The 13,674-nt window shown below is 47.5% G+C and overlaps 1 protein-coding gene across 2 annotated transcripts in view; it reads left to right on the forward strand.

Annotated features, from left to right (window-relative positions):
* ZFP64 (ZFP64 zinc finger protein) overlaps positions 1 to 13,674 on the forward strand; it is an 85,563-nt gene that overhangs the window by 14,168 nt on the left and 57,721 nt on the right. For both annotated transcript variants that reach the window (XM_079784389.1, XM_079784388.1), the window contains exons 3-5: positions 2,755 to 2,916; positions 4,169 to 4,231; positions 8,400 to 8,651. In XM_079784389.1, coding sequence (XP_079640515.1) covers positions 2,755 to 2,916; positions 4,169 to 4,231; positions 8,400 to 8,651 — 477 coding nt within the window. The remainder of the gene's footprint in view (positions 1 to 2,754; positions 2,917 to 4,168; positions 4,232 to 8,399; positions 8,652 to 13,674) is intronic.

The raw sequence follows: 13,674 nt of genomic DNA on the forward strand, positions 1-13,674 counted from the left end.
TCCTGGGATGCTGAGGCTCCCAGGAGAGGGGCCGGCGGGAGGTCAGGAGCCGAAGCCCCGCCCATCTCCAGGGAGTCCCATCTCCAGGGAGTCCCATCTCCAGGGAGTCTCACGCTCAGCTCAGGAGGACCGGGGCCCTGCATTCACCTCCCGGGAGGACTGAGAGGGACTCCCTGAGCTGGGCTGTGGGGGACCTGGCCACGCCACAACCCTGCCCCCACCCACCCACCACACACACCTGCCAGCCTTCTTTGTGTGCAGAAAGTTGTAGAGCCGAAAGTTGGAGGTCATGAGCACATGACCAGCCATCTCGGTTAGCACTGCAAATCCTGTGTCCTGGGTGACCCTCTGCCCCAGGCAAACAGAGGCGGTTGGTCTCCCTGGGTCTCGGTCCAACTCCCCTTGAGAATCTAGTGCCACTGCCCAGTTCTGTTCACCTGTAGACTCGAGCATGGGCGCTTCCTGGCTTCTGCTTCTCATTAACCTTTGCAACAACCTTAGGTGGGCACAGTGACTGTCTCTGCTCACAGGGGAGGAAACTGAGGCTCACACGCCTGGCCTGCGGTCTCCCAGAGCAAACAGCTGGACCTGGACACATCGGTCCAAAGCTACAGTGTAAGGTCCCGGACAAGGAGGTGCACCTCAGGATTAAGGAGGTTGCCGTCGGCCGGCAGGCAGTCACAACGAGACGCTCTCTGGACCCGTGAACAAGCTCGAGCGTACGGAGCACATTTTGGTCACTTCGGCAGAGGTGTGTACCTTTTCAGGAACCACACACCTTGAGTTTAATTGCTGTTTAGAACGCCTCCCAGATGCTGCGTGATGATTCAGGCTGAAGATGAGACGTAACTGTACCCAGAGATACCTGGAAACAACCGTGGGGGCTCAGTCTGACAGTGATGAAGCACGTGTTTGTGTTGGAGGAACAGCCCTCTTGTTCGTGAGAAGCAGCAACGAGAAAGGTGGGCTGCCCCCGCTCGACAAAGCTGGGCTCTTCCCGCTGAGATGCACGGCAAAGGGCCCTCTGCGCCAGTGGTCCTCAGGCTCAGGCTCACCTGGGCAGATGGTTAGAACGCAGAGCGCTGGGTCCACCCCAGAGTTTCTGATTCCGTAGGCTGGGGGGGGGGGGGGGGGGGTGGTGGTGGTAAGAATTTGCCTTTGTAGCAAGTTCCTAGGTAGGTCAGTGCTTGCTGACTGGGGTCCAGACAGAGCAAAGGAAGCTGGAGCCAAGAGCCGAAGCCCACGGAGTAGATGAGGCAGGTCAGTAGAGGCAGGTGTGGTTGATGGACACATCTGATCTGAGAGACTTGGCATGAAGGCAGAACATCCGCTTTCAGAATGGTTTGGCCAAAGCCGCTTAACTTCCCTCTGCATGTTTCAGTGAGGACAAGGAAGCCATGGGTTTACTCAAACGCCAGATGCTGACGGAACCAGGTGCTCCTTGACCTGCATCAGACTGATGTCATTCCTGCCACGGTGCCCGGGAGGTGGCGGGCCAAACAGCCCAGGAGGTCTGAAAGGACCCATTCAGTATGTGTGAAATTTCTAAGGAATATCCATACTCGATACAAAATGAGGAATATGAAAGCATTGCATCGTCAGGTGTTTAACTGGCAGCTTTTTAAAATCTGTTATACACAAAACAGCGGTACATCTTACAATCTATAATGCCTTACATTCAGAGAAGGAAGATGTTTGTTAAGAGAAAATACAGCACCTCACACCTGTGGCCGAGATGCTGTTGCTTCAGCCACAGCCCAATAGGTAATGATGTGAGTTAATTTAAATAAAGAGGTTTGAGACTTCCTGTTGTATCTTGTATAATGATAAATATGTGCGGTCCCCTCTTTTTCCTTTTCCCCTCAAAACTTCAGTGAGAGTACGGGATTACTTTTTTTAGGAGTACTGTGTTAAAGAGTGTTTTTGGGAGAACTTGTAGTTTTACCCAGGATTTCTTCAATCAGTTTCTTTCCACTTGTTTGTTAGGAGTTTTGTGGTAAAGCCCTGGGCGGAGTTGCTCAGTGGTTAGAGCGTCGGCCCGCACACCAAAGGGTTTCGGGTTTGATTCCAGGTCACATATCTGGGTTGCAGGTTCAGTCCCCGGTCTCAGTTGTATTGTGTGCAGGAGGCAGCCAGTTGATGTGTCTCTCTCACATCGATGTCCTCCCCCCACCTTCTCCCCACTTCTACTCCCCCTTCCTCCCTTCCTTCCACTCTAAAAATCAATGGAAAAAACATCCTCCAGTGAGGATTAACACACAAACAAAAAAAGAAAGGACCTAAAGCATTTGCCTGAATTAACAGAACACCCACCCGGTGTAAATGATGGGGACGGTTCTTGTTGGTTAAAGAAGCCTGGGTTCGGATGGTTTCAGAACTCTGGCTCAACACCTGGTCCTTCTCGCTGTTCCCTTGTGCTCACAGAATGGCTGCCACAGGTCCAGGCGTCACGTCCTCACTCCAGCATGTCCAAAGACAGGAAGTGGTGGGGTAACCAGGGCAGCAGGAATGAGCATTCCTCCGCTGTCTCTCTACCCCCACTTGTTTGTTTGGCTTTAATCCGGGAGAAAATCTTTTACAGAACCCCCAGCATGTCTCCTCCTGTGCTTCACTGGCTGGAACGGGGCCACGTGAACACGCCTAAGCAGCTAGGGAGGCAACCTAACACGTTCATGCTCTAGAGAGGCAGGTAGGCAAAAGGAATGGCTGCTGGGTGTTCACGTTATGAAAGTTAATAACTGCCCTGTCTTTCAGTGTCAGCGCCAGAATTTGTTTTTGAGCATGGCTACCAAACGTATCTGCCCACGGAGAGCAACGAAAACCAGACCACCACTGTCATCTCTCTGCCCGCCAAGTCACGTGCCAAAAAGCCCTCGGCCCCCCCTGCTCAGAAGAGGCTCAACTGTTGCTACCCAGGTAAAGGCAGCCTTGGGTCCTGCTTGTGGGAAGGATGGGACGTAGTGCAGGCTCCAGGGTCCTCCATCGTGAACTCGACGTAGGTGTGCTCCAAACTCCCTGGCTTACAGGTCAGAGCCCTGTGTGTGCATCATCCCGCACGCCCTACCCCCGCTATCCCGGGTCACCGTGTGCCGAGGCCCTGGAGACTTGCACAGCCGTGGGACTTGGAAGTGGGGACATACGAGAGTTTCAGGTTCCTGTGAATTTTCCGTGTGGGGCGGCAGCTTAGGAAGACATCTAGAAAGATTGTTCTGTTCTTAGTTAAAAAACAAAACAAAAAAATACAAATTTTTATTTGGGAATAATTTCAGAATTACAGAAAAGTTACAAAAATTGTTCAAGCCCAGCTGGCGTGGCTCAGGGTTGGGTGTTGTTATGAGCCAGGAGGTCACAGTTCGATTCCCAGTCAGGGCACATACTTGATCCCCAGTGGAGGGCGTGCAGGAGGCAGCCCATCAATGCTTCTCTCCCATCACTGATGTTTCTATCTCTCCCTCTCCCTTCCTCCCTGAAATCAATAAAAATATATTAAAAAAATAATAAACTTTTCAAAAAATTTTCTGTATTCTTTTATCTAGATTTTCAAAATGTTAACATCTTACATGTAATTGGTCATTTTTCCTATATACATATATATATTTTTCCCCTCACACCCACCATTTTAGAGTAAGTTGCAGACACGCTGTCACTTTGTCCCTCAATGCCTCTCGATATGTATTTCCTAGAAACAAGGAAATTCCTATAACCACAGTACAATCATCAAAGTCAGGAAATTCACCTTTATACACACTATTGTCAAGTTACTGACCTTATTCAGATTTTACCAATTGTCCCTGTGTCAAAAGAAAAACATCTTTCCCCTGGTCCCGGATCCAGTTCAGGATCACACATTGCATTTGGTTTTCATCCTGCGCTTTTCTTTCATGACCTTGACATGTTTGCAAAGTACAGGCCAGTTATTGGGTACGGTGTCCCGCCGTTGGGTTGGTCTGAGGTGTCCTCCCGATTAGATACAGGCTCTGCAGTGCGGGCAGGAAGCGCAGGAGTGATGTCATGACCTTGGTTCATCACATCGGGGGCACGGGACACCTGTGTGTCCTGTTTCTGGGCGGGTATTTAACTCTCATCACTTGGTTGAGGAAGTTTCTGCCAAGTTTCTCCACTCTAAAGTGATTATGTCTTATAATTAATCTCTCCTTGCCTTTTTAAGGTTGCCAATTCAAAACTGCCTATGGCATGAAGGACATGGAGCGTCATTTAAAAATCCACACAGGTAAGTCACATTTCTTTGGCACCTGCGGCCTGAACACGTGCTCTGTGCTAAGAGCTGGGGGTCCAGACCAGTCAGACACAGGACATGACATAGAACCTCAGTGCATTACACACACAAATAAATAAAAACAAGATGCTGTTCCTAAACATGATTTTGGCAGAAAATGTCTAAAGCAATAAATCCAGGACTGAAACGGGCCTGAGCGAACTTCAAGAGTGGAAATGTGAACTGCTGCAGCCATTGGGAACATTAATTTGCCAGAATGAATTAAAATTTAAAAGCACCTATTTTTGTCATTTTTGAGGAGATGATCCTGTGAATGTGTCTCTGTGTGGATGTTTGTGTGTGAGAGAGAGATGATTGGAAAAGAGAGGAGTAAGGGGGAAGAATAGTAACATTTCTTTTATGTATCTTTACATCGTATCATTGGATGCAGTGAGTGTGTTATTTATGCAATTTGAAGGGGGGATTTCATAAATAAATACTTTTTATAAAAGAAGAGAAAATAGTGTGTGGAAAAAGAAAAATGTGATTATTTCTAGTGATTTTAAATTTATTTAATATATTGTTTTTATGTCTCCCCAATTATCTGCAAGGAAAAGGAATTGCATTTTTACACTATTTTTTAACAAGTATGAGATACCCCTAATTCGATGATACAGACGTGTATAAATTTAAAAACAAGTGTATAAGGTCGAGACACACTGAGAGCTGGCTTAGGTGTCACTGATTGCCTGAAGACCACATTTTGGCCTTAGCATTTGGAAGATGGGTTGTTTCTGATATTCCTTGGCCCTGGCCAATGATTGCCTTATTGCACTGGCGGCCACCATCGCGTCCAGTCAACCTCACAGTGACATGTCACTTGAATTTATTCTAATGATCAGAATGTTCAGTTTTAGGTTTCAAGCATTGGTAAGCATTCTCAATGTAACAAACAGTGAATTTCTCCATGTGGCTTTCACGTGCTCAAGTTCCATCAGTCACGTGTCACATATTCACCATTGCAAGAGTACAGTGCTGTAATTATTAATGAGGATTGGGGAAGCATTCTAGAAATATAAGTAAGGCCCTGGCTGGCGTGGCTCAGTTGGTTGAGCATTGTCCCATGCACTGAAAGGTAGCCGATTTGATTCCCAGTCAGAGCACATGCCTGGGTTGCAGGCTCGATCCCCGGTCAGGGGCGTGCAGGAGGCAGCTGATCAATGTATCTCTCTCACATTGATATTTTTTCTCTCTTTCTCTCTCTATCCTCTCTTGCTAGAAAAATCAATTAAAAGATCTTTTAAAACGTATATGTATACATAAGTAAGGGCCACAATCTTCAGTCTGTGTCTGAGATCTTCAGAAAGCACCTTTTACATACAGTTAGCCAGGCTTGGTTTCGTAGGGTAGTTTCTACATAACTGCAGTATGTCCACCAACATCTTCAAGGTGGAGAGTTGACCCGAAGGCGTCCTTACTTTAGTTACTTTCAGAGGAGAGGACGTGGCCAGGAGCAAGAATAGCAGGGCTCACCCGACCGGCATGGCTCAGTGGTTGAGCGTCGACCTATGAACCAGGAGGTCACGGTTCTATTCCTGGTCAGGGCACATACCTGGGTTGTGGGCTCCATCCCAGTGTGGGTGTGCAGGAGGCAGTCGATCAATGATTCTCTCACATCATTGATCTCTCTCTCTTTCTCCCTCTCTCCCTCTCTCCCTCTCTCCCTCTCTCCCTCCCTCCCTCCCTCCCTCCCTCCCTCCCTTCCCTTCCTCTCTGACATCAGTAAAACTATATTTAACCAAAAAAAAAAGAGTAGCAGGGCTCTGTACCAGCAGAGCCGGCCAGCATCTGCTCAGTGCTGCAGCCACACAGACAGGGACCCCAGGGGCCACCTAACAGGTGACAATAATGAGAAATTATTGTTCCTGGATATTTAAATTGACTATTGCATTTTAATAATAAAATTGTCATATTTCATACACTTTTAGGGGTGTTCTTGAATGCCAGATGTTTATTCTATGGTGGTAGTGATCAGTTTGGGCCGACGTTGGTATGAGCACTTGGTTATTTACCTATTTGATATAAAGTAAAAGTGAAAATCCTAACTCGCATCCCATCTCCTTCTTATCTAGTGCCCATAAGTCACCAGTCTTAATCGTCCAGTAGGTCTCATTCTTAGATTTTGGCATTCCGATACCAAGCCTAAGACACACACACAATTTACTTCTTCCATCTCTTACTAAGGTAATATTGTATATACGATAGTTTCTCAGCCTTTTGGCGAAGATCCAGCGTAATGTTGTATATATTATCACTGCACCTTGCTGTTTTCTGTTGACTATTGGACATCTTCCCACAGCAGTATGCACATACCTATTTTACTCTTTCAATGGCCAAGTAAGGAATTGGTTCAGTAATTCACAGTACATCTACACATGAAATGCTTCAGCCTTAAAACCATGTGGGTATTGCCTGGCCGGTGTGGATAAGTGGTTGAGCGTCAACCTATTATGAAACAGGAGGTCACGGTTCGATTCCTGGTCAGGGTACATGCATTGGTTGTGGGCTCAGCCCCCAGTAGGGGGAATGCAGGAGGCAGCCAATCGATGGTTCTCTCATCATTGATGTTTCTGTCTCTCTCTCCCTTCCTCTCTGAAATCAATAAAAATAAAAATCATGTAGGGTTTTTTTTACATATATTTTATTGATATATATATATATATTTATTTTTTTTTACAGAGAGGAAGGGAAAGGAATAGAGAGTTAGAAACATCGATGAGAGAGAAATATTGATCAGCTGCCTCCTGCACGTCCCCTACTGGGGATGTGCCTGCAACCAAGGTACATGCGCTTGACCGGAATCGAACCTGGGACGCTTCAGTCTGCAGGCCGACGCTCTATCCACTGAGCCAAACTGGTTAGGGATCGTGTAGTTATTAATGATGTGAAAAGATGTAGTCAGTGGGGAGGCAGTGTTGTGTTTGGCTAAGAAAGCAAGACAGTCCTGGATTCTAATCCCAGTTGTTGAGAGAATTCAGTAAAACCACTCAGAGGCACAGTGCCTTTCAGAAAGGAAGTGTTTTTAATTGATGTCAGCCAAGAGGTCTTTTTGTACCAGAGAAAGTACAGGTACACACAGATACAAAAGAGATTGGAACAATTTACGTTAAAAAAAACCGTATGGGTGACCAGTTGACATGTGTCTAGCGAGTCCAGATGAAGCAGGTATAGCAAAGAAACCCGGCACCAGCTCGGACAAGGCAGGGCTTTGTGTCTCTGTCACATGCCTGGCCAGAGGTGAGCAGGTGGTCCGGGCAGGTAGGCGGGGGTTTACGCTCCTTCTGTGCCATCACAGACCATTATGTTACGTTCCCCACCGTCTGCAGGTGCGCTGGCCTAACCTGCCCACACCTGCCAGTTCACCCCGTGTCCTGGTTACCGCTGACACGAAGGAGGGGAGAGAGACAAGGTAGAAAGCACAGTTTCTTTTTCCAAAAGGGGCACATTTTCCTTCTCTGCCATTTCACTGACGAGGACGTGGTTGCAGAATCACCCCTTGCTGCACATGAGGCCGAGAGACATGGTCCGCAGCTGGTCAGCCACGAGCCCCTACAACCTAAGGGGCCTGAGGGTTAGGGCATGTCTGTGGTGACAAGGGAAATGGAGAGAATGGATACAAGGGACAGTGGACACTTTATTTTACTGAGCTGTCATTCAAAAATTTAAGTTGCATTCTATTCTTCTTTTTATATATGTATTTATTGATTTTTAGAGAGGGATAGAGAGACAGAAACATGGGTGAGAGAGGAACATCATTGATCGGCTGCCTCTTGCATGACCCTTACTGGGGATTGAGCCTGCAACCCGGAATCAACCGGTGACCTCCTGGTTCCCAGGTCCATGCTCAACCACTGAGCCACACTGGCCGGGTTGCATTCTATTCTTAATAAGTAAGAAATTCATATTCAACATAGGAAAAATTAGAAAATACCATAATAGCAGATTCATCTTCAAAATAGAGGCACCCCGCCCCCCTCCAAGATGTTAGCTCTTTGCCAACCTCCCATCCCGCTCAGGGGGTTTCTAAATAGACTTCGGTGATCACGTATTACCTCTTCACAAGGCGGTGGGAGAGGAGCCTCCTTCTTTACGCTGTTTCCTGATGCCCTCTGTGTATTTGAAGGAGACAAACCCCACAAGTGTGAGGTCTGTGGCAAGTGCTTCAGCCGGAAGGACAAGCTGAAGACCCACATGCGGTGCCACACGGGCGTGAAGCCCTACAAGTGCAAGACGTGCGACTACGCCGCCGCCGACAGCAGCAGCCTCAACAAGCACCTGCGGATCCACTCGGACGAGCGGCCCTTCAAATGCCAGATCTGCCCCTACGCCAGCCGCAACTCCAGCCAGCTCACCGTGCACCTCCGCTCCCACACGGGTAAGTCCCTCGCCGCGCCCGCTCTGTGCCCCGGACGTGCTCTTGCTTCCGTCACAGGCACAACATGCGTACGTGAACTGGGGACGTTGGATGATCCCGTTGTATGCAGTTTTGCTTTTCATCTGCCCAGAAGCGCCTTCCTCGGTAAAATAGGGGAAACCTCCAATTTATAACTCTCTCTGTATATAGCTTTATGTAACTTTATAACTTACTCACTAGTATTTAATTGAGGAGATATGCTAAACGAAATAGAGATACAAGTGGTGCATTTTTAATACATTTCTGCGTAATGGTTGTTTAGTCATTTCCCTCCGTCTTAAAGTATACTCTGATTAGTTCAGCATGGGACAGCTTGATGGAAAATCTCAGCAGAGTAGGTAACTTAACAGATTGTGTGTGTTTTCCTTTTGTCAAGTGTATCCGTTAGCTTTTGATACAGTGATGCTGTGTAACAACCAGCGTGAAACCCCAGTGGCATATCATACTAAGTATTCATTGCTCACATACTTCAGGTCAGCACGGGCGTGGCTAGACAACTCTGTTGATGTTGGCTGGGCTCAGTCACATGTGTGGGGAAGGCTGGGTGTCCATTGCCCTTGGCAGGGGATCTGTTAGCTGTGGGCTACCTGGCAGTCCATCGCCTTGGCTGGGGCAGGTAAGCAGGGTTTTAAGCTCTGCTCCCCATACATCTCCTCCTCCTTCTGGGACCAGGCTTGTCCTTCTCATGACCGTGGCAGTAATACAAGCAAGCATGTCTCAGTGTGTAACCCCATCTCAAACCTGTACTTGTATCCCATTGGCTAAAGAAAATTCTCTTTTGGGCCTGGTGTAAAGGGTTGGGGCCGAGCTCACCTGCAGGAGGAGGTCACCACATGGTTACATGGCAGAGGCGAGAGAGATGCAGGGAGGGATAGAGAATGGAGGCCACCCCACCGTCATTCACATCTTTCTGACGTGCAAATGCACTCCCACCCTCCCAAGTCCAGGATCTCGCGATCTCCGTCAGGTGTGGATACGTGTCCTCTTGAGTAGAGACCCTAGCGGTAAAAAGACAAGTCCGTCCCCCACTCCCGGGGCACAGAGCCAGGACAGCTGCAGTCAGTCGCCTTGCTGTGGGAACGGGTAAGGACTGAGGCACGCGGCAGTCACTGGTCCACACATTTCTGAAGTCCCTCCCACCGGTGTCCCCGGTCCCCCACTCTGTGGACAGGGAGTGGTTCGTGATTAGCTTTGGCTCAGCTCCCTGGTTTCTAGATTGTTCCGCGGCACATCCTTTCCTTCACCTTCCTTGGCTACTTCTGAAAAGGGGTGAACACGCGCCTTTGGGAGACTTTCTCAGCCTGTGTCTCGGCTGCCGAAAGCGGGGCACCTCTTTCGGGTGTTAGTCCAGGTTGGGGGCGGCTTCGCTGGCAGAGCTGTAACACGTTGGAGCTTCCGGTGTGTCTGTGCCGGCGGCCACACCACAGTCCCTCCCGAGACTGGCCGTCCTCTGAACCCAGCGCAGGCGCTCTGGGCACATAACCTCCTGGGGGTCGGATCCTTGAGACCTGTAGGACTCTGTGTCCAGCGGAGAGAATCTACGTGGCACCAGCTTCACTCTTGTAGAGATTTTAACAGAGAACCTACATTCACATCCTTCTCTTCTCATTCAGTCTTTTCTCCCCCACTCCTCACCTTCCCCCCGACCCCCTCGCCGCCTCGAGATCAACTCCCTGGATAGGATCTTGGTCCACAGTTTGTTTTCTTTGAAAACCTTCTGCTGGCTGGAGATGAGAATCTTTTTGTGGTTTTTTAAAAATATATTTTTATTAATTTGAGAGAGAAAGGGAGAGAGAGAGAAACATCAACGATGAGAGAGAATCATTGATCGGCTGCCTCCTGCACACCCTTCCCTGGGGATCCAGCCCACAGCCTGGGCACGTTTCCTCACCAGGAATCGAACTGTGACCTTCTGGTTCATAGGTCGGTGCTCAGCCACTGAGCCACACCGGCCAGGCAAGTTGAGCATCTTTATTCAACCCAGCGCATCTTTGATTTTCTATATTCTCTCTCTAAGTTCCATTTAGAAAATGGCCAGGGGTTTTTTTGTGTGTGTTTGTCTCTTTCTTGTGATAGCTCATCCTGTGCAGCTTGTGAGAACTTTCGGTGTTTTGCCTAGAATTAACCTCTTCGATCAAGTCCACAATTCAGTAGGTGCAGATTCTACCTTTTAAGTTCCTGCAGGTGACAGTTTTACCGAATGTTTGCCATCCCATAGTGTACCGGCAGCCTCCTCCTGCCAACCAGTCCAAAAGCCAGTGCTACATAACTCAGTTCTCTGTTGTGGCAACGCTCCACTTCTCGATCCTGGTATCTGTATCCGTTATCTAGTATCACAATAATGCAGTGTAACAGCCCGACACCTCAGTGGATACAACATGCCTTTTCTGTTCCCACGTTGGGGATCAGCTGGTGTCCTCTGGGCAGCTCTGCTGATCTTGGCCGGGCTCACTTCCAAGTGTGAGACTCAGCTGGCCATGGCCTGGCTGTGCACTGGCCTTTACTGCTCCACGCACCTGTCCTCCTCCTCCTCCTGGGACCAGTGGGCCAGGCCAGGCTTGACCTTCTCACGGCGATGGATGACAGACGTGCAAGCGAACAAATCCCAAAGCACAAGCCCATTTCAAGCCATTACTATGTCAGGTCTACGCAGCATATCATCAGCTGAATCTGATGACATGATGGGTCCTGTTGTCTGAGGTCATGGCAGGTCATCCTGCCCTGGTCAGGAGAGCATGCATGATGACATATGTGACAGAGGCCATGGCTACAGGGAGAAATGGTAGGTGGGAGTTTTGGGGACATTTTTGTGGCCTATAGCACGTTAAGACATTGACATAATTAATGCCCAACCGATCTTCAGAAATCTCCCCAACCTAAGTTAGAGGAGCTGAAGGATTCATTTATGGAAACGGTTCAGAATCATTTTGATTTACATGGATAAACTTACCATTTATTGTAGCATCTTTAACTTGGTCCAGAAAAGTGTATTATCTAAAAATTGGAATGTGTTCCATGTATGCAATGTCTCCATGGAGTACTCATTTCCCCTTTTTAAGTCTGCGGCACTTATAACATTTTACAAATTGTAAAATTAATAGGATTTTGTCTTACTCTTTCTTCGCTTTGATCAACTATGTTGTCAGTCATCTTAGGAGCAACTTAAACTCAAGAAAGATCTGTCCCCTTAAATGTGTCTGTCATTTATTTGTTCAACAACACCCATTAAGTCCCCACTGCCGGACACTGAGGATGAGGTAGTGGGCACTCCTCATTTAAGAAATAAATCTATGGTTAAAGGGGAATAAAGAAGAAGATGGCAAAGGGATTTAAACCTTTGACTTTCATGTCAAAAGTGTTGTTAAGCTCTGTGAGAGTTGGTTATCTGCCTTTTCTGGGTTTCACCTCTGCTGATGCTTTTTTAAAAAAGGCAAAAGATTGTCCTTAATTTCAGCAGGGATGTAACGGGAAAACCTAGTAAAACATTCTGGAGCAGAGAGTCTTCCTCTGAGTCCACAGACATGGCCACCCACAGAGCCATGGATAGAATTTAGGAAGTCCATGAAGTTGGATGGGGAAAGATTTTACATCCTCATTTTCACTCACCCGTACTGAAATGTGATGTGTCCTTCAGTTACAGCACTTGGCAACCAGTCTGATCACAGTGCACGGAACTCGTTGCCAGTAGAAACCACAGGTCCTTCCATACCAGTGGTTGCAGGACGATCAGAATTTCCTTAATGCTCTTCTCTATTTAGAAAGGGTTGTAGTCACTGGACCTGCGGTTGGATCTTACTATTTAATACATTGGTAAGCACATACATTGCCATATCACAGATTTTTTTCTTTTAATTTTTAATAATTACTTCAATGTAATCGGTTCCTTTTGTATTCCTATTCATTTTTAGTTTACTTTGAATATTTAAGCATTATTCTGAGAAAGGGCCCATGGGTTTCACTGAACTGGGAAAAAGGGGTTGATGGCGTGAAAAGGGGGTCAGCAAACTTTTTCTGTAAAGGGCCAGATAGTGAATATTTTAGGCTTTGTGGGCTACACAGTCTCTGTCACAGTCGCTCACCTCTGCCTTGAAAGTGACCATAAACAACAACAAACAAATGGGTGTGGCTGCATACCAATAAAACTTTATTTACAAACACAGGCTGTGAGCCGGATTTGGCCATAGCTTACCATTCTAGAATTTAGTGTGCATGATCTTGGTGGTATTTAGTTACACATAAAGCATTGTTTAGGTTTGGGCTTCCCAATTTTCTTGAAGCTTGCTATTTCCCCTCCCTGTCATCTTTTTATTTATTTATTTATTTATTTATTTATTTATTTATTTATTTATTGTTTTAAATATATTTTTATTGATTTCAGAAAGGAAGGGAGCAAGATAGAAACATCAGTGATGAGAGAGAATCTCCTGCACGCCCCCTGCTGGGGATCAAGCCTGCAACCCGGGCATGTGCCCTTGACTGGAATCAAACCCAGAACCCTCCAGTCTGCAGGCCGACGCTCTACCCACTGAGCCAAAACAGCCAGGGCTATTTTTTATTTTCTTAAATATTTTTTTATTGATTTCAGAGAGGGAGAGGGAGAGAGATAGAAACATCAATGATGAGAGAGAATCATTGATCAGCTGCCCCCTGCATACCCCCCACTGGGGATTGAGCCCACAATCCCGGGCATGTTCCCTTGACCAGAATCGAACCCAGGACCCTTCCGTCCACAGGCTGAGGCTCTATCCACTGAGCCAAACTGGCTAGGGCGCTCCCTGTCATCTTTAATTGCATGTGTTAAGCAGCTCATGGTGATGTGTTAGGCCTTACACCTAAAAGCAGGAGCACAGGCTTTGTCCATTGAAGCCTGTGGCCCAAGACAGCGAACACTGGCCGTGGGTACCCATGGTTAATCACCTGGCATCTAAGCATACCAGCCTTGGAGTCCAGGCCTGCTCCATGCTCCCAGGTGACTGTGACAAGT

The sequence above is a fragment of the Cnephaeus nilssonii genome (genome assembly GCF_951640355.1).
Source record: "Cnephaeus nilssonii genome assembly, chromosome: 11".
Taxonomy (NCBI): domain Eukaryota; kingdom Metazoa; phylum Chordata; class Mammalia; order Chiroptera; family Vespertilionidae; genus Cnephaeus; species Cnephaeus nilssonii.